Below are 26,280 nucleotides of genomic sequence, written 5' to 3'. Positions count from 1 at the left end.
ATAGGAAAGAGAAATCATTTCAAAAACTTGCGCGCCTGCCTCACTTTTTACCAAAAACAAAAAAAAAAGAAAAGAAGAGAAAACAAAGAACATGCGTCAAGTTCTTTTCGTTATGCGTTGAAAGGTCGGGCAGACACACGGCGACGGGCTATATTCATCGCTATAGTCTATAGGTATCTTCCCCGATTCCGACAGTCAAGTGAAGCTGCAGTTGCATTTGCAGATGCAACAGACGCTATTAATGATGGATTCCCATTCAGTCCATCGATCGTCGGCTGCTTGAGCGGCGAACGTTCGATTGATTTTCGGCACTTTTCAAAAGCGTCAAGGAAGCGTCATCGCAACGACGTGTACGAAAATACAGAACGGCGTCTAATTTTCAATCATTCTTTAAACGAAGATAAGGAGTTGCAGGCATTAACGAAATATTCAAACATAGTTCTGCTGATGAGCTCAAGTTTTCCTAACCATCCATAGAAATAAGCAAAGATCGAAGTTAAGAAAAGACAAGAGCACCTTTCAAAACACATTATATCTGTACTGATATGTATTCAAAATACCGAAAATACCGAATTACCAAGCATAAAAAATGAAAAAAAAAAAAAACAGAATTAAAAACAAATATGACTTATTTGTATAGCCATAGTAATTAATATTAAAATAAAATTCAGTAATTTTCATTTCGCGAAGAATGTTCGTTTTTTTTTTTTTGCTCCTTGACAAGTTTTATGTAATTTATAAGTTTTTATTAAATACGAATTCTTATGATGAATCCCATCCCATCCCCATCCTTGCACGCAAACTCCTTTTGATTGACAAGTTTTATGTAATTTATTTATTTTTTTTAAATACGAATTTTTATTATGAATTCCATCGCATTTAACATTTTTTAAAGCATTTTCTGAGAAAAAGTTTAAAGAATTTTGAAGCTAGCTTCAAGACTTACGGGCGATTTTATGGTCTTTAAAATTTTATAAAATGTATGTTTTATTTGTGATATTTTAACCATTGCATTTTGTATGTAAGAATCTGAAATACAATGAAAATAAACAAAATGTCCGAACTTTTAGGTAACAACAAAAAGTTTTGATGTCCGGATTACAGACAGTCCACATTGAAAATCAAATGGATCTCCGAATTATCGCGTCGTCTGAAATATCAAGTGTACAAACAATCGATATTAAATTGTACGTATTTCCAATTACCAATTTTCAAATTCAATTTTTCAATATTAGCTCACTTTATTTGCTGGAAAGTATTTCAATCAGAAAATGCCTTAATGATTAAAATTTGTATGCGAATTGAAGTCACGTTCTTTTAAACATTATTATATTTTCTTCATTTACATAAAGACAATAAGTGTATTTTTAAAAACATATTTTAAAAAAAAAGAAGAAAACTTTTTAATACCGATTTAAATGCCTTAACCCATTAGTCTGGCCCTGCTATTTGTTGCCTACAAAAGCAAATCGGGGCAAAGGAAAATATATCGTAAAATAAAGGAAAAAATACATCGTTTGACTAAAATTAGCCGTGAACATTGTTTACATTGAAAAAGTAATAATTACCCAAAAAAGCAGAGCAAGTAGAGAATGTGAAATGTATGAATCGATGTGCGATGTGCGAGGACACGGACACATAAATAACATGCGATCGCATGCCTCGCACAGATCAATTGACTTTTAGGTGAGGAGCAGCAGTCCAAGGCCCAAAACAGACCCACAAGAATATATGTATTTCTCGCCATACATACATATATACTTGTATGTACATATGTCTGTATGAAAATTGGAACTACTGATAGGCGTCGCACAGCAGCCGACAAGTGCGCCCGTGCCCTGCCAGCCTGTCTTTGCGTTGTTTACATTAAAAAGTGGCGTTGGAAACAAAACTCGCATACAGGGGCAACAGTTTTTAGAGCGACACCGACAACCATACGCTTCCAACCTGTCCAGCAGCAGGAAACTGAAATCAGAGCCAGACTGTACTCGTACCATCCAATTGATTTGCCATAAAACCGTGCACTCGAGTGGGCGAACCATAAACAGTACTCGAGGCACATACTTGGCTGCCTATTTATTTCATTTTATAAATTCCAATTTTCCGATACCACTAATAAATTGTCGTGACTAATGCCAGGCCAACAAATTTGCGCAAACATTCATATCGAGAAAAACACGTGTGCTGTGGCAGAAAATTTAGTAGTTGTATGGAAATTTCCTCTATTTTTGATTGAAATGAAAAAAACTCCATGACATAATTGTTAAATTGGACAAGCCTAAGGCAAAATGTTTACCTATGCTATGCTTATCCATAGCTTAACAGTGGTATATAAAGTATGCCTTTTTCTGCAAATCTAAGTATCTTTTTTTATAGAAAAATCTGCAATTGTTGAATCAATTGCAAAAATATGGCTGCACCATAGGATTTTCCTGACAAATTTATTTGAATATCTGCCTCAAGTAAAAAAATCGGATCTTTAGGGTTTACCTTCTGTAGTGACTCGACTTTCGCTTTCAATTCAATTAAAGATATATAAAGCAGACATTTTAATAAAATAAATTAGGAGGAAATCACGCCAAAATGTTATCTCTGTTTGCGTTAAAGGCTTACAACAAAACATTATTCCACCATTTTGCACGTTTCCGAACTATCTAATCTTTTATAAGGAAGCATTTATCATCTTGGACTATTTATTTATCGACAAACAGAGCTGTCGATGTGAAAAAATCAAAACAATACAGAATTTATACTAGATAAATCTAAAGAAAAACAAATCCTATAGAAATAACAAAAATGTCTAATAACGAATCCAACTCGGTGGGGGAATTTTATTTGCCAAACGGCCAGCTATGCCCCGATTCACAGCAGAGAATAGTTAGAGACGTCGTTAGACCTAACAAAAAAACAACAACAACACATTCATTACTATGGCTTACTATTTCGCCCTAAAATGGAACTGACTTGGATTTGTTAAAATTTTTCTGTTAATCATATGCATAAGTTATTATTCTAACGCATCGTGCATGATTAAATCAAACTTTAAATTTTTAATAATAATACTTTTCAGTTGATGGTGCAAACGAAAACTCTAAGAACCGACCTTTAAACTATGGAATAGATTTCTTATAAATCTTGGCTAACTGATGAATCTTGATCCAATATCAGGGACTTTTCATTAAAGCATTGCTCATCATTTTCATTACATTTGGAAATACAAACCCTGTTGGGAAATTCCCCAAAATATAGCATGTTGGTACTTAATTGTAAATGAAGACAGTAATTACTGTAGTCTAGTGTAGTTCTGCAATTGTGTTTCCTGCCTGTGGCAGCCACTCGTAAATGGGCTGAGTGTGTGTGAACTTTTAAGCACCTGCCATTGACAGAATGCAGTTTGCTCGTTTATCTTATTATACTTTATATATATTTTCCAGAATTTTGTGTATTGTTGTATGTAGAAATTGTATGTATTGCATGTCTGCGCGATCGGCCGGCCATATGCAACAACAAAGGCGTCAGCCTGTCCATATAAAATATCGATGGAACGGCGAGAGATTGCGGCAAATGGTGGGTTGCGTCGCCGAGTTAGGATTTTTATCACCTTGTGTTGTTCAGAATTTGTTTTACAAGCGAACGGCCCTCGTCAGCTATTTTATGTGCCGATTTTAGTTGTTGCTTTATGTCTTTATAATGTCTGCGCGTTTTTTTTTATGGGCTGTCGGGGTTTTTGTGCTGACTCAGCTATGAGTAATGGTTCGGGATCCCTTCATCGTCTGCTCTTCCTATTATTTGGATTGGGTGTTGGAGGCTTTTGAGGACGCTGTTGAGGACGCTTGTGTCGTCTGTAGGACTCCATTGGAATCGGCTGCTCTGTTTGGGGGCCACTGGCAGCATCTCCTTTACGTTCCTTTCGAGCGCTGATCTGTATACGTGGACCTAAAAGCTTGCAGGACTCGATCCTTAGACGCTCCCTACTAAACGAATGCTTAACAGGGTTCATCGTGATCCGTAGCCTACGGCCACCTTTGCGCATATTTGCCAACTCTTTCCCATGAGAGTCGATTGGATAGGGCTGTTCGGTTGGATCGTCCTTAACATCGGAAGCTCTGGACTGATTGGTGGTTCTTGAGAAGCATCCACATTTCGCAATTAGATCAGTTATGCACGTAACTATCTTACTGACCTCAATACTTTGCTTCTCGTGTTTCAATCTGAACGGCTGGACAAAGAATTGGCGGCATTGCCGAAGCAAACAGTTGGCTGCACTCTGGTTCATAATTATTTGTTTGGATGGCCGGACGATGGGGGATTTGGGAGACTGGAATTTTATGCTTGTATTTTGTTCTGACTGTTATTTCAATGTATGTATATGGTTCTGATGCTGAACAGAAGTTACTTCTTCTTGGGGCAGCCACCATCCTTGCCATCCTTGCCACCCTTGCCATCTTTGCCGTCCTTTCCATTCTTTTTGCCACAAGCGGGTGCAGTATTTAGTTTCTCTATGAGGGGGATAGGCAGGATATGAATTAGTGCACTAGTCATTCATATAAAAAATCATTTACTTCTTCCACACACGTCCTTTTTCCCGTCCTTTTTTCCACCTTTTTTATCGCCACATCCATCATCCTTCTTCTTGTCGCCACAGGTGTCTTTCTTTTTCCCACAACCATCGCTTTTGACGCGTCGCGAAAAAATTATAGCATCGCTTAACTTAAAAATTGCTCGAGCCGTGAAAGCATTCATGCTGTACCAAAAATCCAATTCAAGCCAAAGAGTAGAATACAAAAATTTTGACTAATGTGTAAATAGTTGTGTTTGGAATGATATCTGACATTCGAATCCCGAAATAGGTTTTGAGCTAAAACGCAAATGTTGCTCAGTTGGTGTGCGCTTCTGTTTGCCACTCAAGTGCCCGGCGACCACACATGACCCCAGCACACCAAAAGGACCAACAGGATCACAGTACTGCAGGACCGGCGCCATGTCAAAATATTTGTCAGCGCCTCGATTTATGATCGTCAATAATTAGGCGACCTCGGAGACGCCGCTATTGCCTAGTCCGTCCACACATTAACCCCAAACCGATGTCAAGTACTTGAGTTTTGGGTTTCGCTTACAATGCGCTACAAATCCGGGAAACAGTGTCCGCTTGAATGTAACTCGATGCCCATGTAAATTGTCAAGTGCAGCCGCAAACATTTTGTATTTCGTCTCGTGCTAATGATCAGAGCAGTAGCTGTTGTGGCAGAGCGACTTGTGGGACTCTGAAGGGGTTAACAACAGTGGAAACTTTATTAAATGAATCCATTAGCCCAATCGATTGATGCTGATAGAAAAATTAATTCAAACTTTCAAGGAGTTGTCAAATTTCAATAAGGAATATTTTGAATATATGTATGTATTTAAATCAAGCGGAATCGTGAATCTTAAAACAATTTATAACATTATATAACAAATAGCAAGAGCCGAAATATCTTTTTATAGAACTGTTTAATAAAGTAGTTGTAGAATTTTTATATCGTATTAACTTTAAGGGAGGGGCTATGAAATCTGTTTGTGCATCTGTGGTCTCATGCTTTAAGGAGACATTTATCTTTGTCTGAGAATAATAAAGCTTAATAAAGTAGCTATAGTAGATTATATAACTTTAAGAGAGAGGCTTTTAAATCTGTGTGTCCATCTGTGCTCTCATGCTTAAATATTCGAGGCATTTATCTTTTTCTAAGATTAATGAAGTTTAATAAAATAGTTATAGAATTTTTATATTGTATTAACTTTAAGAGTGAGGCTTTTAAATCTGTTTGTCTATCTGTGCTTTAATATTCGAGACATTTATGGGCTTTAATTTCCAATTGGTTTCTCAAACTTCAAATTGAAATTGTGCGTAAGCTGCTGATGAATAAAGACCTTAACTTATCAAGTTATAATTCCGAAAGCATCACTATATACGTAATTATTGTAGAGATGGACTAACATGTTCTGCTCGAAAAACTAGAGTGACTCAAAAGAATTTTTCAATCGCTTTACAAATATAACAACGGTTGGATTTGTAGGAGCAGCCTCAAATTACAAGCAATTAAAAAATACTGTACCCGAAAAGCTGTGCAGAGTAAATTTTTATAAATAAGGTATTAAATGCAAATCGATATTTATTTAGATGTTCAAAAATCTATCCATTTCTGCTATAAACCAGTAATGAATTATGATAACTTAGCTAAGCAAAAATTGTACATTAACGAGTCAATCTTAATATTTAAATTGTAAATCATCATTTAGCTAGTGTGATGGCTTGGACGCTGGTTTCAGTTATATGTATGTAGTCAGAAATAGGACATCTGATGAAGATGTCTGTCCGTCCACATATCGTTTAGCAGAACTAATAAAATATACGTGAACAAAGGCGAAGACTTCTCAGAGTTCTTGAACTCCTCACTGACCTCTTAATCATCGCCTAATTGACAGTCGGGAGTCCCCGCAAATGTTAATTAACTTTAAAGCCCACATTTTCCGTACAGGTGCACACACGCTTATGGGGAAAATCGAACCTGAAGGCCAAAAATCGCTTGGCCATTAAATAATGGAATTTTAAAAAAGAGCTCGGCATGAACAAAGGCAAGAACAAAGCAAATGAAAAGAAGAAAGCTACGACACGAGGAATACGCAATGACGACAATGAGCGTCGAGTGAGAAGAAACAGATGCCAAAGAGACCATACATATGTACATATGTATGTACATATATATTCCAAGATCAGGCCATGCGGCAAGATTGCCGTGTTAAGCAGAGTTCCAACTGATAAGTCATTTATTAAGAGGGCCAGAAGACAGGAAATCCCTCCTTTCCCTCCCCACTCGCATTCCAACCTGGCTGACGCTGCCAAAATACGTTCAGAGATTAATTACTGCCGATGTTGCGAAATGGAGAAACCATGAAATCGAGGAACTGAGAATAACAAGTTTATCGCCATCGAGTACTCTGCATTACTGTATTGCGTATCCGTTTTCCGTTTACCCCCTTTGCCGAGCAGCGAGTCAACACATTTTTAAGTATCTTGGCTATTAAACGAATAAGCTGAACAACAACAACAACAAAAACAACAACAACAACAATGGCAATGGCAATAGCAATAGCATACCAAGTGGCTGGGGAAATGGCTTTTGTGTCGGCCATTCGTGGCTATTCGGAGGAGCACTTCACAGTCCAGAGTACAGAGTACGTCGCAAACAAAAGCATTTGCTTTCGGTCTTTTAAAAGTATTTACTCAGAACGGTTTTTCTCAATTTGTTCAATGCTTTCATTTCTTTTTTTCTTTTCTTTTAGTTTTTTTTTCATTTGGCGCAATTGCAAGTCCATAAATTGTTCAATTTTATTGCGCCAGCTTCGACAGTTGAATGGCGGGCCTCGAGCTCCGAGCTGTCCGACCGGTTCTGACACAGCGGCAATCAGAGGCAGGGGGTCATCTATATATGTGTGTGTGTGTGTGTGTGAGTGTGGCGCATTTGAACTTTTATTATTCCCCCATATACCTACGAGTATGTGTGTAGTTCGCATTGTTTGGCGCAACTATTTGGCAATGCCAAGACACGTCCATTATGGTGGCCGGCGGGGCACAGCCGTTTTGGCCATCTTGCGCAAGACCGCCATTTTGAAATTGCAAACTCATACGGAAAGGTGTTTATCGCCTCTTTCCTAAGGTGTGCGGGCGCGTGTGCGTGTGTTGATATTGTTGCTGGAATCGACGTCGTTTGGGACAGAGGAGGAGTAAGGCGAGTACGCAATTAGTTTTATTAATGAGCTGCATTTCCAATACAATTTACATTTGAAAGGAATATGGGAGGAGAATAATAAATAGCTGCCAAATAACTCAAGCATTAGTCATTTGCAAATATTGGTGAAAATATGCGCTTTATTGAATGTTGTGTTTGTTATATATTCCATCAAGGCATTAATATTATTTTATATTTTTAATTTAAAATAATCAAAGAAATAATGCCAAGCTAATGCTTGTGAATATTAATACTTTTCAATTGTGGCAAGTATATTAAGTTTCATTATGATAGATCAATTAGAAAGAAATTTATAGCCATAATTATATTATTGTTCTTGATGATGTTTGTTGACATAATTCTGTACTTCACACATATGTTTCCACGTATGTATGTATTGAATAATTTGTTATTAGGTAATTAATAAATTTTTGGGAGTGTGTACAGCGTATTTAAAAGTTGAACCCGCTCGACTATCGCATTCCTTTCTTGTTTAAAATAAATTTTAATTGCCTAATCTGTACATTTTAACTTTTTAATACGCTGTATCAAAGGTTTAAGAGTTCATACGAATTTAGCTCCAATGGAAGAAGACGTATATATGTATATATATTTTTGATCAATATGACAAGACGAGTCGATATAGTTCGGATAAAGTTGTCCCTCTGTATGAACGGAAGGATCTCGGGAAGTATAAGAGCTGCTGTAACCAAATTTGCTAACCAGGCTCTCCAAGGTTTTAGTGCTAAATTGCTAAAAACAATGTAAACCCATTTTTTGAATATTCAATTCGATTAAAAAACTATCAGCTTACAGTTTTTTGTTTAGCTTTAAAAGTTGCTGTCGCTTAATAAATTCTTAAAGATGGCTGTTCGTAATTTTGATTATAATTTATGTTCACTTGTGGGGTAAAAATTTTAGAAAATCAGTTTTCAATGGAAAAGCTGTTCAATTGAAAATGGGAGCACAATTTTGTGAAACAGCATCCGTTTTAGCTTCTACCAAATGGGAATGGAAATGGTTATTTAAAATTCTTTCTGTTTTGTGCGGTTCTTGTTTGTTTAATTTTAAGAAAAAAATAAAAATAAAAAACCACCTCGGTGGTTTTAATAGAAAGACTTAGTATGTCTAAGGGGGAACAAAAATGCTTTTATTTGTAATTAAAATATACAATTTTATTGAATGTTTGTAAGACTACTTAGTGCTATTCACGTAAGTTCAAACTCCAAGGCCTTTCCCCAACGAGAAAGTGCATTGGTAACATTATAGCTTTTCTGTAACAATAGAGTGGATTATTTGCACTTAATGGTAACATTAACATTTAATTGTTGTCGCTGTGTTTATTGTTTAGACATTAAGAGTTGGCCCCTTAACTGTGTTTTAAACAAAATCCTACACCTTAATAGCCCCGCATATAGTTATAAACAGAACAGCACGCTTTTCATAGAAACAATCAACACTTATTCAATTCATAAATATTTACAAAAACATAATTAAAGCCGTGGGAAAAGACAACAACGCTGCAAGGCGGACGACGAGGCAAGTTTAAAAAATATAATTTGTTTGTGTGTCTGGCTCTTTTATTTTACTGCTATATTCCCATTTTTTGTTCGGTCAGAACACGTGATCACAACTCTGGACTATGATGCATGGAGGAGGACGAGAACGAGGATGCTGCTGGCGAAATAAACAAACATATAGGCGTACAAGTATAACAAGATCTAACAAGCGACCGACCGACGGACTGACTGATTGACTGTAAATATTTAAACAAAAGCCATGGAGCCAAGAAACTATAGGAAAAAAGTTAGTCCAATCGGCATATTATTCTCTTTTTTGGGCAAACTCTATGTAAATATTTTGAATTTTGGCTATTTGATTATTTATTGTCGGCGAGCCAAGCTGTTTAATAATAATCCGACCGATCCGACCGATCCGACACTGCAATTGTTTGCTTTCACAGTTGTTGTAGGTCAGTGTGCAAAAGCACATGGAATAGACGACTCCTTTCCATATACATACATGCTATACATCTGTGTGGATATATACAATCCGAATCAGGGCTGGGCAACGCAACTTAAATTTGTTTAGAGTGCGTTTAGTGTTCAATTGTTAAATGTTTATTAAACTACTCGTACATGGCTGGGATGCCACTGGCACATTTAAACAATGCCTCCATTTGGCTCACTCTCTTGTTTGGTATTCTTTGTCGACCATCGGCATTAGCAGCAGCAGCAGCAGCAGCAGCATCAATGAATCAATGAATCTTTGTATACTACAGAGCCAACTGGCGTATCGTCTCAGCTAACGCGTCGTATACATAATTTTGTTTACAAACGTGCATAATAGTAAACAATTTGGCCATTTAATAACATTAACATTAAATTAAAAACAAAACAAACACCGTACAAGAAATCAGGAAGCATACAAATTGTATAAAGAGTAACGCATCTGTTAAACATACAAGCCTACATACATACATAGATAAAGATACATACGAGTATATGCATGAACGGATGGATGGATGCTTATCTTTATTATGATTATTTGAACTTGAAAACTGAACGACGACGACGTCACTGCTTTTTGTTTGGGAATTCCCTTAGCAGTGTGTCTAGTAGTTGGTTTTGTTGCTCCTATTATTGTTGTTCTTGCATTAAACACAGTGAAGCGTTGAACTAAGCTTTGTTTGTGTTTTATTTAGTAAGCGAGTTAATCAGTTGCAGCATAATTCTGTTTCGCCATAACTTCCGCTCTTTTTTTTGCGCCCATAAATGTTGTCAGTAGGCGAGTGGGCCATGTGCAGGAATGGCCATTAATCAGGCCACCCACACACACACACAATTGGCCAGGTTGAAAATATATGGCTGCGAACTGTGGCCGTAGCGATGACGGCATGCTTGGCCCATTTATACGGCAACCGATGGCCAGGACTACATGTGGTATTGTCCGTTGAGAGTACAATTAAATATACAATTTGAAAATATTGAATTTAAAAATAAGCGACCTCTCGTGTACATTTTTTCAGTATTCGAAAAAGAATTCTTAGCTAGCCAAAGGTAGCACGTTTTTTAAAACAAATTGAATCATTAAATCAATCAAAGAAATCGACCGTGCTAGATAAAATAATTTTTAGCTATGAACAACAACATTTCATGAATCGGGTGCTGATATTATAAAAAATTCTTAACATCTTTTATTTCATGCCAAGTGAAGATATTATATTTCCTAGAAAGTCTAATAAAATTGGTTTTATGATTGATTTTTAATTACAATCGATGATATGACAACTTATGTTATGAGTTATGTTTAACAAGCTACCAATATAGCCATCTTGTATGAACGATTTAGTTGTATAAACAAATTAATTTGTATTATTATTTAAATTTTAAGCAAAGTATTCTACAAAAGGAAAACAAATTAGTTTGTATTATTATTTATATTTTAAGCAAAGTATTCAATAAAAGGAATGTTTATAAATCTCAAAAGGATCTTCGAAGTAAAAGTTGGAGCTGCTTCTGTGGTACTAAGGTCGAACGAGATTCAAAGCATATGCTCAAACAACATATACAAAATAATGGAGTTTGTGTCGACTACAAAGAAAATTATTAGAAAAGAAAACCTACTTATAAAATTCAACTTTAAAAAAAAAATTCAATAATATCTAATACGTATACCTTTATTTTTGAATTTGTCTGTATTTCGACAATATTTTAGTGCTACGGAAGGACATGAGCATTAAATCAGCGCCCATGGTATGTAGTTAAGATAACAAACCGCATATATATTTTATCGCAACTCTGTGGGTGGTCTTAACTGCACGATCCCGTACATATACATATGTATGTATGTGTAATGGCACGTATGTATGTACATACAAGTATATACTGTAGACGCCTACAATTAGCCAATTAATAAATCTCGTGCTTGCGCATGACCCGATTGCTGCTGCTCTGGCAGTGCGGCTCTTGGAAATTGAATTGCGTGTTCGCAATGCTGCTTAATTTATTTTTCACTCACAATAAATACCAATATGTGCAAAAAGAACAACAACAGCAACAACAAAAAAAAAAATCCAACCGCCAAAATTCGAATAAGAAGCAATAATAATCAAACGTAAAAATAATTTATGGCAACCGCATAAACCAACCAAGAAACACGAAAAATAGCTCAAGATCCCAAAAAGAAGAGAAATATACGTAGTAGAAAAACTCGTACATACATACATACATACATACATATATGCATATTCATGGCACAGCAGTTGCCACACACACAGGCACAGGCTAGAAATTGACTTTAAATGCTTTGCTGAAATATGTTTCAGAATTTTGTTGCTGTTGATGTTGCCTTCGGGTTCCACGAAATTCACACAAAAATGGCGAGTGGCTCAAAATTGTGTTGTTGTTGTTCTTGTTGCTGTTGCTGTTGTTGCGCGATATATTCGCAAAAACGAAATTAAAATATCTTTCAGGCCAGGCCAGGCCAGCCCAGGCCACACAGGCAACGCGTCGTCGGCCGCATCTAAAAGTCAAGTCAAGCAAAAGTAGCAAACAATTTTTTCTTTAAATTCGTTCTTTTATTTCTATAATTCTCTTTTTTTTGTGCATCGCCCAATCGCCTGACGCGTTCGACAAATAGAATTCGTTTAATGTAAACAAAACTCCGCCTTCGTGTTTGTGTGTGCGTGTGTGTGTGTGTGCGTGTGTGTTTGGGGCACGCCGGCCGCTGGTACCGATTGAAACGTTGCCTTCTGCTGCTGCTTCTTCTTCTGCTGGTGTTGCTCAGTGAACGTGGACCCAAAAAAAGATGCGTTTCTCTTGCCCATTTTTGTTCGCTCTCGCGCCACGCACGCGACACTCTTCACACCACCTCAAGTTAGAGGTGAGCATGGACCGTGTTTTGTTTTCGGCACTGTTCTTTCACATACCAATTACCCCGATCGTATTAATTTAAAAGTACATGAAAAACACGCACCCAGAACAAAAAGTAAAATAAATAAAACCGAGAAAACTCTAAAGTAATAATATATCATTATCTGTACATATCCCTAAACAATTTTCATGTGGAAATACACGCACATATGTATTTTTTATTATTTCATAAAAAAACAATAATGAAATTGTTAGAAGAAGCTAATCGGGTTGTGATTGAAGCAGATACATGTATTTTAAATTAGGATTATGCAAAAGCTGCTAGCATGCGTATTAAGTAAATTTTTTAAGTACATATCTGCAAATAAATTATTTAGGTAGCAAATTCTCAGTTGAAAATAGACCGTGGTTTGCTATATGGGTACTTTAATAGTTTGATCGATAATTGAGATAAGTAATTTTATTCGTTTGCAAATTATTTGCTATTTTGTATAAAAACTTAAAATTTGATATTTCTATTGTTTTAAATTTTAAAATAGAAAATGTGTCCGATGGGTCCGTTACATTAATATCAGACTATTAGAAACTAGATTACTTTACATTTAAATTAAATTAATTACCTAATTCAATTTTTCGTTTAGTGTGCTTTAAATAAATAAATTAAATTTTATAAAAATTTATTAAATAAATTAAAATATTTTCCTCTTTTCACTAGTTTTGTGTGTTGGGTATGTGTAAGACGGCCACGAAACATTCCCAAAAAAAAGCCAGCCCATACCCATCTCTACCACAAGTCATATAGCCACAGGCATCCCCATCGCCGTCGCTGTCTTCGTCACGGTCGTTGAGTCGTTGCTGAGTCGGTGATTCGTCGTGCTGACAGCAATGGCGGCACTCTCGATGAGATTCCATGGAGCGCCTGCTCCGCCACGGCCAGGCAACGACTAAATCACTTAACAGATCGTTAGAACGCTGCCAGCCGCTTCCTTTCCTCGAAAATGTTAAATGTTAATTTGTTCTAACTAATTGTAATTGCCTTTTCGACGTTTGGGTTTTGCCATGCCATGTGGGTTCGTTGTAGCTATGTATGTATGTATTTATTGACTGTTGACTGGAGCGTACGCCTCCTCCGCAGGAGGCGGGGATGTCGCTAATGATGTCTCTATGCTGTTCGTGAACATCTTTAGCGGTGCCAGCAAATGCCTTGGACAGTACAGTAGGAGCTGTAAATTCACTTTTCAAACTGTGATCCAAATGGGCGATCGACTTTACGATTACAGTAAATACTGCAGAGATTCAAACATTACCATAAAATAGACACATAATCTTCTCAATGAAAAGCCCCAATTGTGTGAATCTAAATACTACTTCGAGCACAGAGTAAACTTCTGTATTTAACTTTTCAAAAAGTAATATGTGAACTTCCATATCGGCCGAACACTTATAATTTCCGATTTTACAACGAATACATGACAGATTTCCTTTTTTCTTTTCGTTCAGCTTAAGTTATTTTATTAAAATGATTTTTAAGATAATTAATATAACAAATCCGCATTTTAAATCAAGCAACCGCTCATAACAACTTCAAATTAATTTTTTTTTCAACACAGTCAGTTTATTTAATACGTAACAACAATTAGCAGATTTCGGTCAGACGCACAATTTTGTAAAAATGTGAGCAAACACAGCAAACTTTGTGTAGTAGATAAAAAAATGGACAAAATATATATTTATCATCGACTTTTCATACCTTTACGAAGCTATTAATCCATCACCCCACAGCAATTTGTTCGTTATTTCTCATTTGTTAACTAACAGTCATCAATCGTGAGATAACAAATTTATTAACTAATCGTCAATCGCGAGATAAAAAATTCCGCAATATCTTCGCATATAGTTAGAATATTTTTTCACACACATCTTTTCATTGATTCGGAAATACAAACTTGTTAAATCTCTGAGCTCAATATATTTCTAAACAAACTTTTCTAGAACGGTTTTTTAAAAATACAGACATACTGCATGATGTAGTTGTAGTTACAACAAAATAAATTACTTCAAATAATACTCGTATGTATCTATGTTTTGTATGTTGGTGAGGTGATCTGCGTCCAGCCTCGGTAACAAGTTTCAGCAGGAAAGCTATTAGAGTGTGGGATAAGTACTGATTGAAGCAATCCGAAACATTGCTATAAAGATTCGTGTCCTTCTATTGATCCTTTATGTACCTTTAATAAGGAGTATTCCTAAAATAAAAGGATCTTAGCCTTCTTCAAAATAGCTAATGTTTTAATTACTTTCTAATTATACTATCCTTGTGCATTTAGGAATAAACTTCGATTAGTCGTTTATTTACTCCCAATTTTATTTCTTTATTCCGTACATTTTATTTTGAAACCTTGTACATATATCTACATCGATTGTTTAGTTGACTGCCCAGTTAAATGTGGAGCTATTTATGAATTATTTTTATTACACACTGCTTGCTACTCATTTTCCTTTACTTTACACGTAATTCTGTAGATTTTTTGCATTCCAAGCTACTGATCCTTTATGTACCTTTAAAAGGGAGTATGCCTAATATCAAAGGATCTTAAGCCTTCTTCAAAACAGCTAATGTTTTAATGACTTTCTTATTCTATTTTCCTTCTGCATGTTGGAAATAACTTCGAATAGCTGTTGATTTACCCCCAATTTAATTTATTTATTCCGTTCATTTTATTTTGAAACCTTGTATATTTAATTCGATTATCTAGTTGACTACCCAGAAAAATATGGAGCTATCTATGAATTACTTTTACAAGTATTACACACTTCTTGCTACTAATTTTCCTTTACTTAATTACTTACAAGTAATTCTGTAGATTTGTTGCATTCCAAGCTACTGATCCTTTATGTACCTTTAATAAGGAGTATGCCTAATATAGAACGATCTTAAGCCTTCTTCAAAACAGCTTATGTTTTAGTTACTATTATACTATCTTTGAGTTGGAATAAACTTCGATTAGCCGTTGATTTACTCCCAATTTAATTTCCTTATTCCGTTCATTTTATTTTGAAACCTTGTTTATCTACAAGTAAATCGATTGTCTAGTTCAGTTAAATATGGAGCTATTTATGAATTATTTGTATTACACACTGCTTGCTACTCATTTTCCTTTACTTTACACGTAATTCTGTAGATTTTTTGCATTCCATTCTATGGACACTCCAATAACCGTTCCTATTGCCAAGTCATATTCCAATTCCAACACATGCACTTGCCTGGCCGCTGTTGCGAGAGCTCCAGCAGGCCAATTAGAGGCCAGTGGGAGAGCGCACAAAATGCATACACACATACACACACATATACAGATATGAGCTGCCAGGCAGAGGCAGACACACATACAAACAAACACACATGCATATGTGCATGGATTTGCGCAAGGCGTAGGAGAACTAAAAAAAGAAACGGGCCAGCTCAAGTACCGTTGATGTAATGCTCTCCTCTTCAGGCAGCGGCAGCGACAGAACTAGAGCGTCGTGATCGTATACGAGTATCGGAGGCAATCAGTTCAGTGAGAATAGCCCAGCAGTGCGGTACTGATCGGTCGTAGCAAGAGGAGATTTCGAAGGAAAGCGAAGGAATTTCAAGGCCTTCGTCCGTGCCTGCGCGACGCATCAACCATAATTTGTGTGCAAGTGAATCGAAATAAAAAGAAACATACTAAGTGTGTTTACTGAACATGATAAAAAGTGAAGAGGGAACGGAATTAAATGCTAGAGAAATGGCTCTCAATGGTGATCATCTAGGCAGTTTTGTGAGCTCTCCTAGCCACTACCATCATCCCCATCCCCATCATCATCATCACCTGCCCGCACACAATACGCATCATCCTCATCTTTATCGCGGCTCTAATTTGCTGCCCAGCAGCAATTTTCAGACAATTGGAGGCCAAAATGCGTCCAGTCTGGGCGCCGATCCCAGCATGTTGCTGCGCCTTCAGCAGGACTCGCCCACCGAAATGGTGGATGAGAAGCCAAGTTTCGACTACAAGTACTACCCGATGGTGGGCATGGGCATGCAGACCCATGAAGCCCCCAATAGCTCTACACCCACACCTGTGGCGACGCAGCATTGGCACAGTATGGGAACGCCGCCGGCATCGTCGAGTCCCGTACCGGTCTATGGTGTTTCAATGACCACACATTCAGCGGGATCCGCATCCCCGAATTCGAATTCAAAAACCCCAACGGATCATGAAATGCAGTATGTTAGCTCCACATCCACAGCAGGCGGTGGCAAGCCATTGCAGCTGTTGCCGTCGCAGCAACCAAACCATCAGTATACCTCGACCATTAAGTACTGCTCCAATAATACGATTGTGAGTGCCAACGTTTACCAGCAGTTGATTAATCACGAACCGGAACAGCATTCTCCGGAACCGGTATCTTACATGCCCGTGACGAGTCACGCGAATCACAATCTGTCCCGCATCTCGTCCTCCCCAACTCAGGTGATTTCCAATGCCCACGGCATGTCCGTGCTCAACTATTCTAGCTCGAGCGCATCTCCTTCCAAATCACATAACGACTCACCTGTGGAGGCCAATCAGTCAACGGCACCCCAAACCCAGTCACAGCAACAGCAACAACAGCAACAACAACAGCAGCAGCAGGCGAAGTCAAGCAGCACCAGTTCCCAGGATAACGCGACGACTCCTGACACAACCAAGAAATCGGGCACCCGTCGCCCCGAGAAACCAGCTCTCAGCTACATAAATATGATTGGACATGCGATCAAGGAGTCCCCCACTGGCAAACTGACACTCAGCGAGATCTACACGTATCTCCAAAAGAGGTAAATAACATTTTATTTTTCATAGCCTGGCTTAATATTGATTTTGATAGCCCGACTTTTAAGTGAGCGGTCGGTTCCCTCTGATATTATCAAATGAAGTATGTTCACCCGCTTGATTAGCACTTCAGTTGAAGCCTCTTGAGACTCTATCAGTGCCTATAGAGTTTCACAGCCATATGCTGGCAATACACTATTCCTACTATGCCAGACCGGCAGCTGATAGCAACATATGTATGTATTTTTTGGGGTTATCGGAGGGAAATGCAGCTTTAACTACTTAATAGCACATTTTTATAGTAGATTGTTTGATCTGAAATTTGCTAAATTTAATTTTATAAAGAATGATAGTCTCACATAAATGAGGGAAACAGCAGGTTTTGAAAACGATCTGAAATTGTAATTGTAATTTATTCTCAGTTCATTCTGATCCGAAATTTAGCAATTTCCTAGGTGATAGTCGTTCGAACGCAAGATGTTTTCAAAGCACATTTATTATTCAGGAAAAATCTATGCTTACACGTTAAAAATAATTTATTTATAACACAATTCTTTCTAAGCTATTCTTTCTATGAACGCTATTTGATTTTAAAACGAGTATCTTTATTAGCTTAACCGGATAAGACCAGGCTGGTGAAAAGAGACAAGACATTTGTCCCGGGTCAGAAATAGTGATTGAATCAGACGTTGGAACATGGTTATATTGAATCTATATACATTTCGAAACTAGTTGCAAACTTTAACGCCTTGTATTAAAATACTTGTCAGCTAACAGGAATCCCAAAATGTGAGTTTCTGACTATTTGATTCGGTTCGAACCACCTTTATCTACCTACCTACCTACATGATTTCAAAATTACTTGCAGTTTAAAAATTCTTTAATATTGGTCTGGTATCTAAAGAAAGCGTCTGTATCATTGTTTGAATATCCTCATTCTGAAAAAAAAGTAGTAACCATTACCGAAATTAATAGAGATAACTAATGGTCTAGTAAAAGTTTAAATAATTCTTTCAATTTTTTTTTTGTTTTACAATTTATGATTTAATTTTAATTCTCTTCAGTGTGAAATACCATTATTTTTTCTCAAGTACAAAAAAATCTTTGCCAAAGCAAATCTCAAAAGATCGTTTAAGAAAAAACTACAAAATTTGAAATTGTTTAATGTCGAAAATTAAAAAAATATTTTTTTTAAAAACAAATAATACCACAAAATTGTTAATGTATGTACTTATCCAAGTCTTATAGCTCCTGAAATGTTTCTTCTATTTTTTCTGCTAATTAAGATTATTGATTGATTGGAATATGAAGAAATTTGCGCTTTAAAAAGGTTGCTTCTGAAAATGTTTCTCATTCTATAACGACGAATCGAACCACATCTCCTAATCAATAGAGATGTCTTCACGTTCCAATTGGCTTCTCTGATAGGTTTCCTCTACACTAGCGGCTCTCACCTTACCACAGACGCCGTATTCTCACGCCGATGCGTTGGGGTCTCGAATTGCGCGACACCGCGAGTCGTGCCACGTGAAGTCGAGACGCGACATCGACTCGAGTCCGGCCGTCGTACCGGTAAGAGATACGGCAACGCTAGAGACAAGAATGTTTCGTTTGCGGCAGAGTTTATTTACACCCATCCGATATTATTAAGTCAACATAATATATATTTACGGCTCCGCTCCAAATACGAGCAAGCAAGCGAGCGGGCATCCTTCTGATTGCTCATATTTCTCCTTTTCTGTTTGGATATTGGCGACGTCGCTGGCCGGCTGTCCACTAGGGCTTGGGCTTGGGCTTGGGGTCCCGGTGACATGCGTGAGATATTCCGCTGACGTCTGTTATTTGTTGTTGTACAGTCTGCGATGGGGCCCAAATTTTTAATTGGCTTTTGTTTCAAGACTTTGAATCGTCGCGACGATCAAACCTCATTAGTCACATGGATCGGATCATGGGCTCATGAGGAAACCGACGGATGCCAGCAAATAAATAAATAAATAAATACGTGTACAATACTACACACAAGTATATGTATCTGTTGTTATCTTGCTTGCAGTTACGAATTTTTCCGCGGACCCTACGTTGGCTGGAAGAACTCGGTGCGCCATAATCTGAGTCTAAACGAGTGCTTTAAAAAGCTTCCCAAGGGCATGGGCGTTGGCAAGCCAGGCAAAGGAAACTATTGGACGATCGACGAGAGTTCGGCGCACCTGTTCGAGGACGAAGGCAGCTTGAGACGTCGTCCTCGCGGCTATCGCTCCAAAATTAAAGTCAAATCATATGTCCAAGGCAATGGATTCTATAGTGGCAGCTATGGCGATGCCGGAATGGTGAGTAAACATTATTTCCAGGAGGTTAAAAAAGAGAAGCTAGATAGGTAATTGCAATGAGCTAGAAATAGCTAATCAAATTATGATTCTGTTTTGAAATAAAAAAATAAGTTAATATTAATACAACTATGCATTGAACTCTACAGAAGAGTATAGGCAGTATTCAATTTTAGCGTCTTTTTATTTATATGCGGAACCTAAAGATGAAAAAGTATTTTAGGGAATAGTGCCAAGTACATGTAACAGGCGCGGGTTGGTACATATTATGAGAAGAATTTCCATATAGACATGATCTGATTCCAATATAAACTGCATGGCCAACAATTAGAGAGAAAATTGAGGAATAGCTTAATTAGACTAAAGTTCCAAATTTCGGACATATAGAGCTATAAAAGGTTGTCAAACTTTTAATAAAACCTAGAAAAATTCGAAGTGATGTGGTTTGCCGTAAATAACTTAAAATAATATGATTTCTTAAATGGTATTAAAAACAGCTACAGTCGACTCTCGTTAATTCGAAACTCGAGGGACTCTTAAACAAGAGTGTAGGCAGGGGGGGGCAACGGCTACAAAAAGTTTCGCCATATAAAGTATATATTTATATATATTTCGCTTAAAATGGATCTGAGTTGGATTTTTTGAAGTTTTTTCATTGATCATATGCATAAGTTATTTTTTAAATGCATCGTGCATTATTTAATCAAAATTTTAAATTTTTGGCCCCCCCTTTGGTAAAAGCTGGCTACGCCCTTGGTTTGAAATATCAAATGACTCGAAACTTGTGAGAGAAAATAAATAAAACTTCGAATAATTAAGTGTTGAGCAATAATTACTTATTAACTGCTATTCTATAACAATGTCAAAAGAGTAACAGTAACTGAATGATAACTAAACAAACCATACTTACATACAATCTTTCCGCCTCCTTCTCTGTGCAACTTTGAATTGTGGAGTGTTGGACGATGAGTGAGTTCGAATTAACGCATCGTGTTGTTATGTAGCAATGATTTTTAGTTCGAGTTACCAAGAGCAAACAAATGTATTGATTTAGTTCGAAATATAAAGAGATTTTGTAGGGAACTCGTAATAACTTTGAATTATAGAGAGGGTCGAATTATCGCAGGTTTGCATTAGCGAGAGTCTACTGTATAAGCAATTTTTTTTTTTCAAAACCTAGTCATGAATAAAAGATTTTCAAAGTACTTAGTAGTTGCGCTTCATTATATTCAAAAGCTAGGCTTTGCGCAAGCCTTGATCATAGCTTTAAGTTTCAAATCGGTACACCAGATTATATAGCTGCCAGAGGAGAGGGGAGGCGGGAAAATCGCCAAATAGTGCTCGTATGTGCAGACCATTTATAAGTTTGTTTATTAAATTTGAAAATGTATCCCTTGCAGGACAATGCAAATTTCTATGCATCGCCAGCTTATGCCTCCTATGACTATGGTGCCAGCGGCATGCCAAATGGAGTGCCGACAGCGCCTCAGGGCTATGGAGATGCGTGGAACGTGCATGCGGCGCATAGCGGATCGGCGGCGGTGAGCGTGGGAGCTCTGCCCCAGTACACGAATATAACCTGCCTGACTGCGGCGGCTGCTGCTGGCAATAATCTGAATGGATCCCCCACCCCGCCATTGGCCCATGCTGCGCTCATTGGTAGCGGGGGCGGCGGGGGTACGGCTGGCGGCCTGGGACATGGCTCATCCTCATCGCCTGGTATGACAGTGCCGGCGCTTCAAAGCAACAGTGTGGGACTGGATTACGCCGCTGGCTACTCCCCATATGCAACAAGTGGCAGTGGGCTCGATAACGGTAAGTGTGAGTGCCACCGCCACGCCACTCCTTGGGTGTTCGCGTCAATCAGGGCGCGCTATAATTGCTGACTGCCCGTATTAAGTGTGCCACAGACTCAATGGGCCCCGTCTCGTATTACCGCTGCTCATTTGATCTGAGCGCTTGTTGCCTTCTTGCAACACATGTGTGTGTGTGTGTGTGTTTGTGTGTCTGTCTGTCTTTCCGTCCCGCCGCCCCTAGTCTGTAGCACTATGATGTGTCTGTGAAAAGCGCCGCTTACCGCTTGCCGCCTGTGTGAATTGTAACGCGTCTGGCGTGGTTGTAAAACTTTGTGTCTGCCAGTCCATTAAAATATATGCACTCTCTCTATTCTTTTATCGCCTGCAGGTCTCCGATCCATGTCGCTGCAACAGCTGCCCGGACTTTCCACCATTCAGCATGCCCAGGCCCAGGCCCATGCCCAGCAATCGCATCATCATGCGTCCATGACTCCGCCATCATCGCAGTCCGGGAATCATGTCATCGATCACTCGCCCATTGATCGCAAACCGGTTTACCTGCTCTCCATAACTCCGCCCCCGACTTCCGTTGGCAGCGGCTACTATTAGAAAATGCATCTGCATACATTATCGCTACAATCAGATTTACTTTTCACCATTACCTCAAAGGACAACAAATTATTGTACGTACTATAAGTAGCTCCAGACAGTGTTAGGCTCTTAGACATTAAATTTAAAATCAATCTGTAATTATATACGAGTTAATACTATAAATAAACAGGGGATTGCAAAACTTATCGCAGCTTGTGATAAAAGCACATCCCAGTTGGGCTCGATGTGGCCTGAACCGTTAAATTAATCTGTTATCCTTTTTTGTAATACTGGTTACCAAGATGTCGGAACTCTCCAAATGGGAAGCGCTTTTTTCAACATTTAAAACACAATTCCAATTTAAAGTCAACAGTAGATAAAGTTATAATACAAAAATCTAACGCTATTTTGATCCGTACAGACCTTAATGTTCCAAAAATATCCATCGGTTTTACATTGAAAGCAATTAGTTGGATTGTGAGAATCTATTTTCTAGTTTCAGAACTGAACTCGCCATAGTAAATTTAAATTTTAAATTGCTAATAAATCACGGCTTAAAATTTTGAATACTAGTTTCTTTGCTTTATATTTTTCTAATAATATATTTAACATTTTAATCCAATAAACAAATCAAAAATCTCATTTAATCAGGGACCGGAAATAATGATTAAAAAATCATTCACTTAAAGTAACTTTGAGAATTTCAAATTAAAAATGTTGGCCTTGGCTCACTGATTAAAGGACTAAATTTTGACCTTCATCAATATAGACAAAAAAGGAATGCTAAAGTCGAGCAGGCTCAACTCTTAAATCCCCTCAAATTCCAAGAATTACGGGAGTTATAGAAAATCGTGCAAAGGGGGGGAAATCGGTAAATATGAACAAACTTGTCCTTTCTCGGGCTCAGGGCTGTTATACTTTCTGAGATCCTTGCGTTCATACAGACAGACGGACATAGCTATATCGACTCGGCTTGTCATGCTGATCAAGAATATATATACTTTGTGGGGTCTGCCACGCCTCCTTCTGCGTGTTCCATGTACACTTTGGGTACAGGGTATAAAAATACATAATTTCAGCGTGAATAATCATTATTTATAAGTTTTATTTTTTTGCTCATCAGTAATGATAAATTTTTAAAGTAAAACTCGAATTCATTAAAATAAAAAATAATCATTATTTTGTAATTGTATATGTACTTATTACAGTCGCTGATAAATCTACATCGTGCCAATTTATGCTTCTAAATGCAACCTAAACTAGGAGGCTAGTCTTATTATTCATATTATTTACAACTTACATAAAGCTATGGCAAGGCTAATAATAACCTCTTATATTATTATACCTCCTCCTTTAATGTGCTTTTTATAAAAGACTTATAGAAACAATCTGCGACTAATTTTTTTTAGACACTACTTCATTATATATTAGGGACCATCCGCAAGGGAAATTCCACTTCGACAATAATCTAGCACAAAGTCACGATTGTATTTAAATGTATGTATTAAGTGGGCCGAAATCCCGGCGGTACTGCAATACCGGGCCAACCCGCGACAGAGGTGGAGCAAGCTCCTAGCACTCCGTCTATTTCCAAAAATCAGTTTAACATTTGTTGTCCTCCGATGGAGGATCTATCAGATGTTAAGCTGATAAGAACAGATACTACACTTTGATCTTAGCCATAAGGCCGAGAAGCGATAAATTCTCATGGAAATCAAATTTCACCCCACACTTCTAGTCCGTGAACTGGTTGAGAATTATATGCTATTGCCATTAAAAAAGACGCCTAAAAGTATGCTATGGTCAAGGTGTGACCATTTTGTGATAGCAAAGCCATTCGTAATGGCAACACGTGTATAAACTTTAAAATTTGCTCGTCCCTTTTAAAATAAAACTGGCGATCCAATTTTTTAAGACAATTGAAGTAAAAGTATGTGCATTAAGGTTATATTTAATTAGCTTATATACATATTTTATTCCGAACCATAGAAGTTGGTTATCCAATATATCGCTTTTACCGCTAGATATAAGATGTTTATTTCAGCTCTCCTTTAAACGGAAGAGTAGTTTTCATTGAAACTGTAAGGACGCCCTGGTGACCCTCACAGGTGGAGCAGGACGGTGGTTGATGTTAGAGTAAGCATAGTTTTGTAAGTGTAATTAATTGTAGGATAGTGTTTGAGTAAAATTTGGTAGAACATTGAGTTTTTGGATAAGTTCTGAGCGTCGGAGAAGAATTGTAATAAATATTTTTGCCCTACAACCAATAAATTACAGGGCAGAGCTTCGTTACAAAAATGTATGGGTTTTCCCCCCAGCTACTGATTATTTGCATAAGTTACATTATCTTCCTTATGGCCAAACAATTATCCAAATAAAAACAGTAGAGTAATAAAAATACATAAATATAGTTTAAATACTCGTAGAAACATACTCTTCACTGCTAACCATAAAATATTTGTGCATTTATTCATAATGGTCCCACCTTTCGACAGGACTCTATCAAAAATTCTCTAGACTCATTAGAGTGCCCCTCTCCACGGAAATCTTTAGTAAAAGGCGAAAGATTTATTCGACAACTGAAGAGAAGCCAGAGTAATTTTCGATTTAAAATATCACTGATGTACTACCTGCAAGGCTTGAACCAGTTAGGAATTATAAGAATAGAGGTGGGAATAAATGAAAAATATATTTACGGAGAAGTTTTGTTGCATACTTACCAACCACTTCAACCACTTTTTATACCCTGTACCCGTAGGGTAAAAAGGGTATATTAGGTTTGTGCAAAGTATGTAACATACAGAAGGAAGCATCTCCGACCCCATAAAGTATATATATTCTTGATCAGCATGACGAGAGAAATCGATCTAGACATGTCCGTCCGTCTGTCCGTCTGTCCGTCCGTCTGTCCGTCTGGATGAACGCGAGGATCTCAGAAACTATAAAAGCTAGAATAACCAAAGTTGGCATCCAGATTCTCCTAGGTCCGAGTAAGGACGAGTTTATTTTATTTTTTGGAATTTTCCTCCCCTTCCCCCGCTACAGAATTTCGTCAATAGCGTCCACATTTCAAATGCTACCTAAACCAAACTTTGCACACATAATTTATATATAATTATCTACTGTTGTTGTTCTAAGAAAAGTTATAAGCGAAACAAATTCTCGCCAGTACAACCCCCACAAACTGCAGCAACAAGTTCGCTCTTCTTCTTCCTCTTTTTGCTGCTGCTATGGGCGCATATAACCCAGTGACGGAAGTTTACCTGGGTACAGGGTATTACACTGTCGGGCTTGCTCGACTGTAGCGTTCTCTCTTGTTCTATTTCGAATTCATATCCAACATTATTGTTATCATATTTTTGATGGTTTTGTAATTGTTAATATATAAAATTATTTATTATATATAAAATATATATTATTATTTATAAAATACTTTAGGACTTTTGGCTCTGATCCACCATTACTTCCAAAAATGAAGAGTCCCATGTACTTTGAAGATTACAAATAAATTTTTAATGGCGTCTATGGAGAAATGAACTTTTTGTTCAAAATTTTACTTTAAAAACAAGTAGAAAAGCTAAATCGGGTGTTCCGACTCTGTATACATGTGTAGAAGAATTATAGACATTTTAAAAGTTAAGAACATTTAAAAAAAATTTACCATCCTTGGTATTGGAACTCACAAAAAGGGTGTATATTAGACATAGGAATTGTCTCTATGTGAGTGTATGCATGCCTATGCGTGCCTATCATTACAAGTAACTGGAGGTATTTGTCAAATTTGAATCAAAAATTTCCAAAATACACATTTCCTGTGTGTTAATATAAATTCATCTTGGACTAAAATTTGGTGTTCCTAGGTCTTATAGTTTCCGAGATATAGGTGATTATAAAAACGGCGTTACGGGAAAACCCCATTATCGGTGAAATGGGGGGGAAAATCAAAAAAATAAAACAAACTCGTATAGCGTACTCACTTAAGGCATCTTTGCGCAAAATTTGGTGCCTCTAGCTCTTATAGTCTCTGAGATCTAGGTGGTCATACTGACGGACGGGCTAAATCGACTCGGCTTGTCATGCTGATCAAGAATATA

The 26,280-nt window shown here is 37.4% G+C and overlaps 2 protein-coding genes and 2 non-coding genes across 6 annotated transcripts; 1 reads left to right on the top strand and 3 right to left on the bottom strand.

Moving 5' to 3' along the window:
- Nucleotides 1-3,398: 3,398 nt before the first annotated feature.
- LOC115622908 (androglobin-like) lies at nucleotides 3,399-4,779 on the bottom strand. Of its 3 annotated transcripts, XR_003995363.1 has the most exons (3): nucleotides 4,563-4,779; nucleotides 4,184-4,499; nucleotides 3,399-4,124 (listed from the first exon to the last, which is right to left on the bottom strand). XR_003995363.1 is itself a non-coding variant. In XM_030517032.1 (2 exons), the coding sequence occupies exons 1-2, from the start codon at nucleotides 4,741-4,743 to the stop codon at nucleotides 4,393-4,395; spliced, it is 288 nt and encodes a 95-aa protein (XP_030372892.1). In that variant the 5' UTR covers nucleotides 4,744-4,779; the 3' UTR covers nucleotides 3,399-4,392. The 3 variants fall into 3 exon arrangements, 2 of the variants coding, with proteins under 2 accessions (XP_030372892.1, XP_030372891.1); XM_030517032.1 differs by having other exon boundaries at nucleotides 3,399-4,499; XM_030517031.1 differs by having other exon boundaries at nucleotides 3,399-4,499; nucleotides 4,563-4,778.
- Nucleotides 4,780-16,407: 11,628 nt separating this feature from the next.
- LOC115622368 (forkhead box protein biniou) lies at nucleotides 16,408-22,297 on the top strand. The gene is made up of 4 exons (XM_030516285.1): nucleotides 16,408-17,480; nucleotides 19,529-19,802; nucleotides 21,200-21,614; nucleotides 21,984-22,297. The coding sequence occupies exons 1-4, from the start codon at nucleotides 16,408-16,410 to the stop codon at nucleotides 22,202-22,204; spliced, it is 1,983 nt and encodes a 660-aa protein (XP_030372145.1). The 3' UTR covers nucleotides 22,205-22,297.
- A 1,392-nt stretch (nucleotides 22,298-23,689) lies between these two features.
- LOC115623301 lies at nucleotides 23,690-23,885 on the bottom strand. Its single transcript, XR_003995401.1, has one exon. It is a non-coding gene; the product is annotated as a U2 spliceosomal RNA (small nuclear RNA).
- Nucleotides 23,886-24,665: 780 nt separating this feature from the next.
- On the bottom strand, nucleotides 24,666-24,785 carry LOC115623294. Its single transcript, XR_003995394.1, has one exon. It is a non-coding gene; the product is annotated as a U5 spliceosomal RNA (small nuclear RNA).
- Nucleotides 24,786-26,280: the final 1,495 nt, after the last annotated feature.

Source organism: Scaptodrosophila lebanonensis, unplaced genomic scaffold (genome assembly GCF_003285725.1).
Source record: "Scaptodrosophila lebanonensis strain 11010-0011.00,11010-0021.00 unplaced genomic scaffold, SlebRS2 tig00000043-arrow-pilon, whole genome shotgun sequence".
Taxonomy (NCBI): domain Eukaryota; kingdom Metazoa; phylum Arthropoda; class Insecta; order Diptera; family Drosophilidae; genus Scaptodrosophila; species Scaptodrosophila lebanonensis.
The sequence above is the reverse complement of the archived record's forward strand: the minus strand, read 5'-3'. Positions and strand labels throughout refer to the sequence as shown.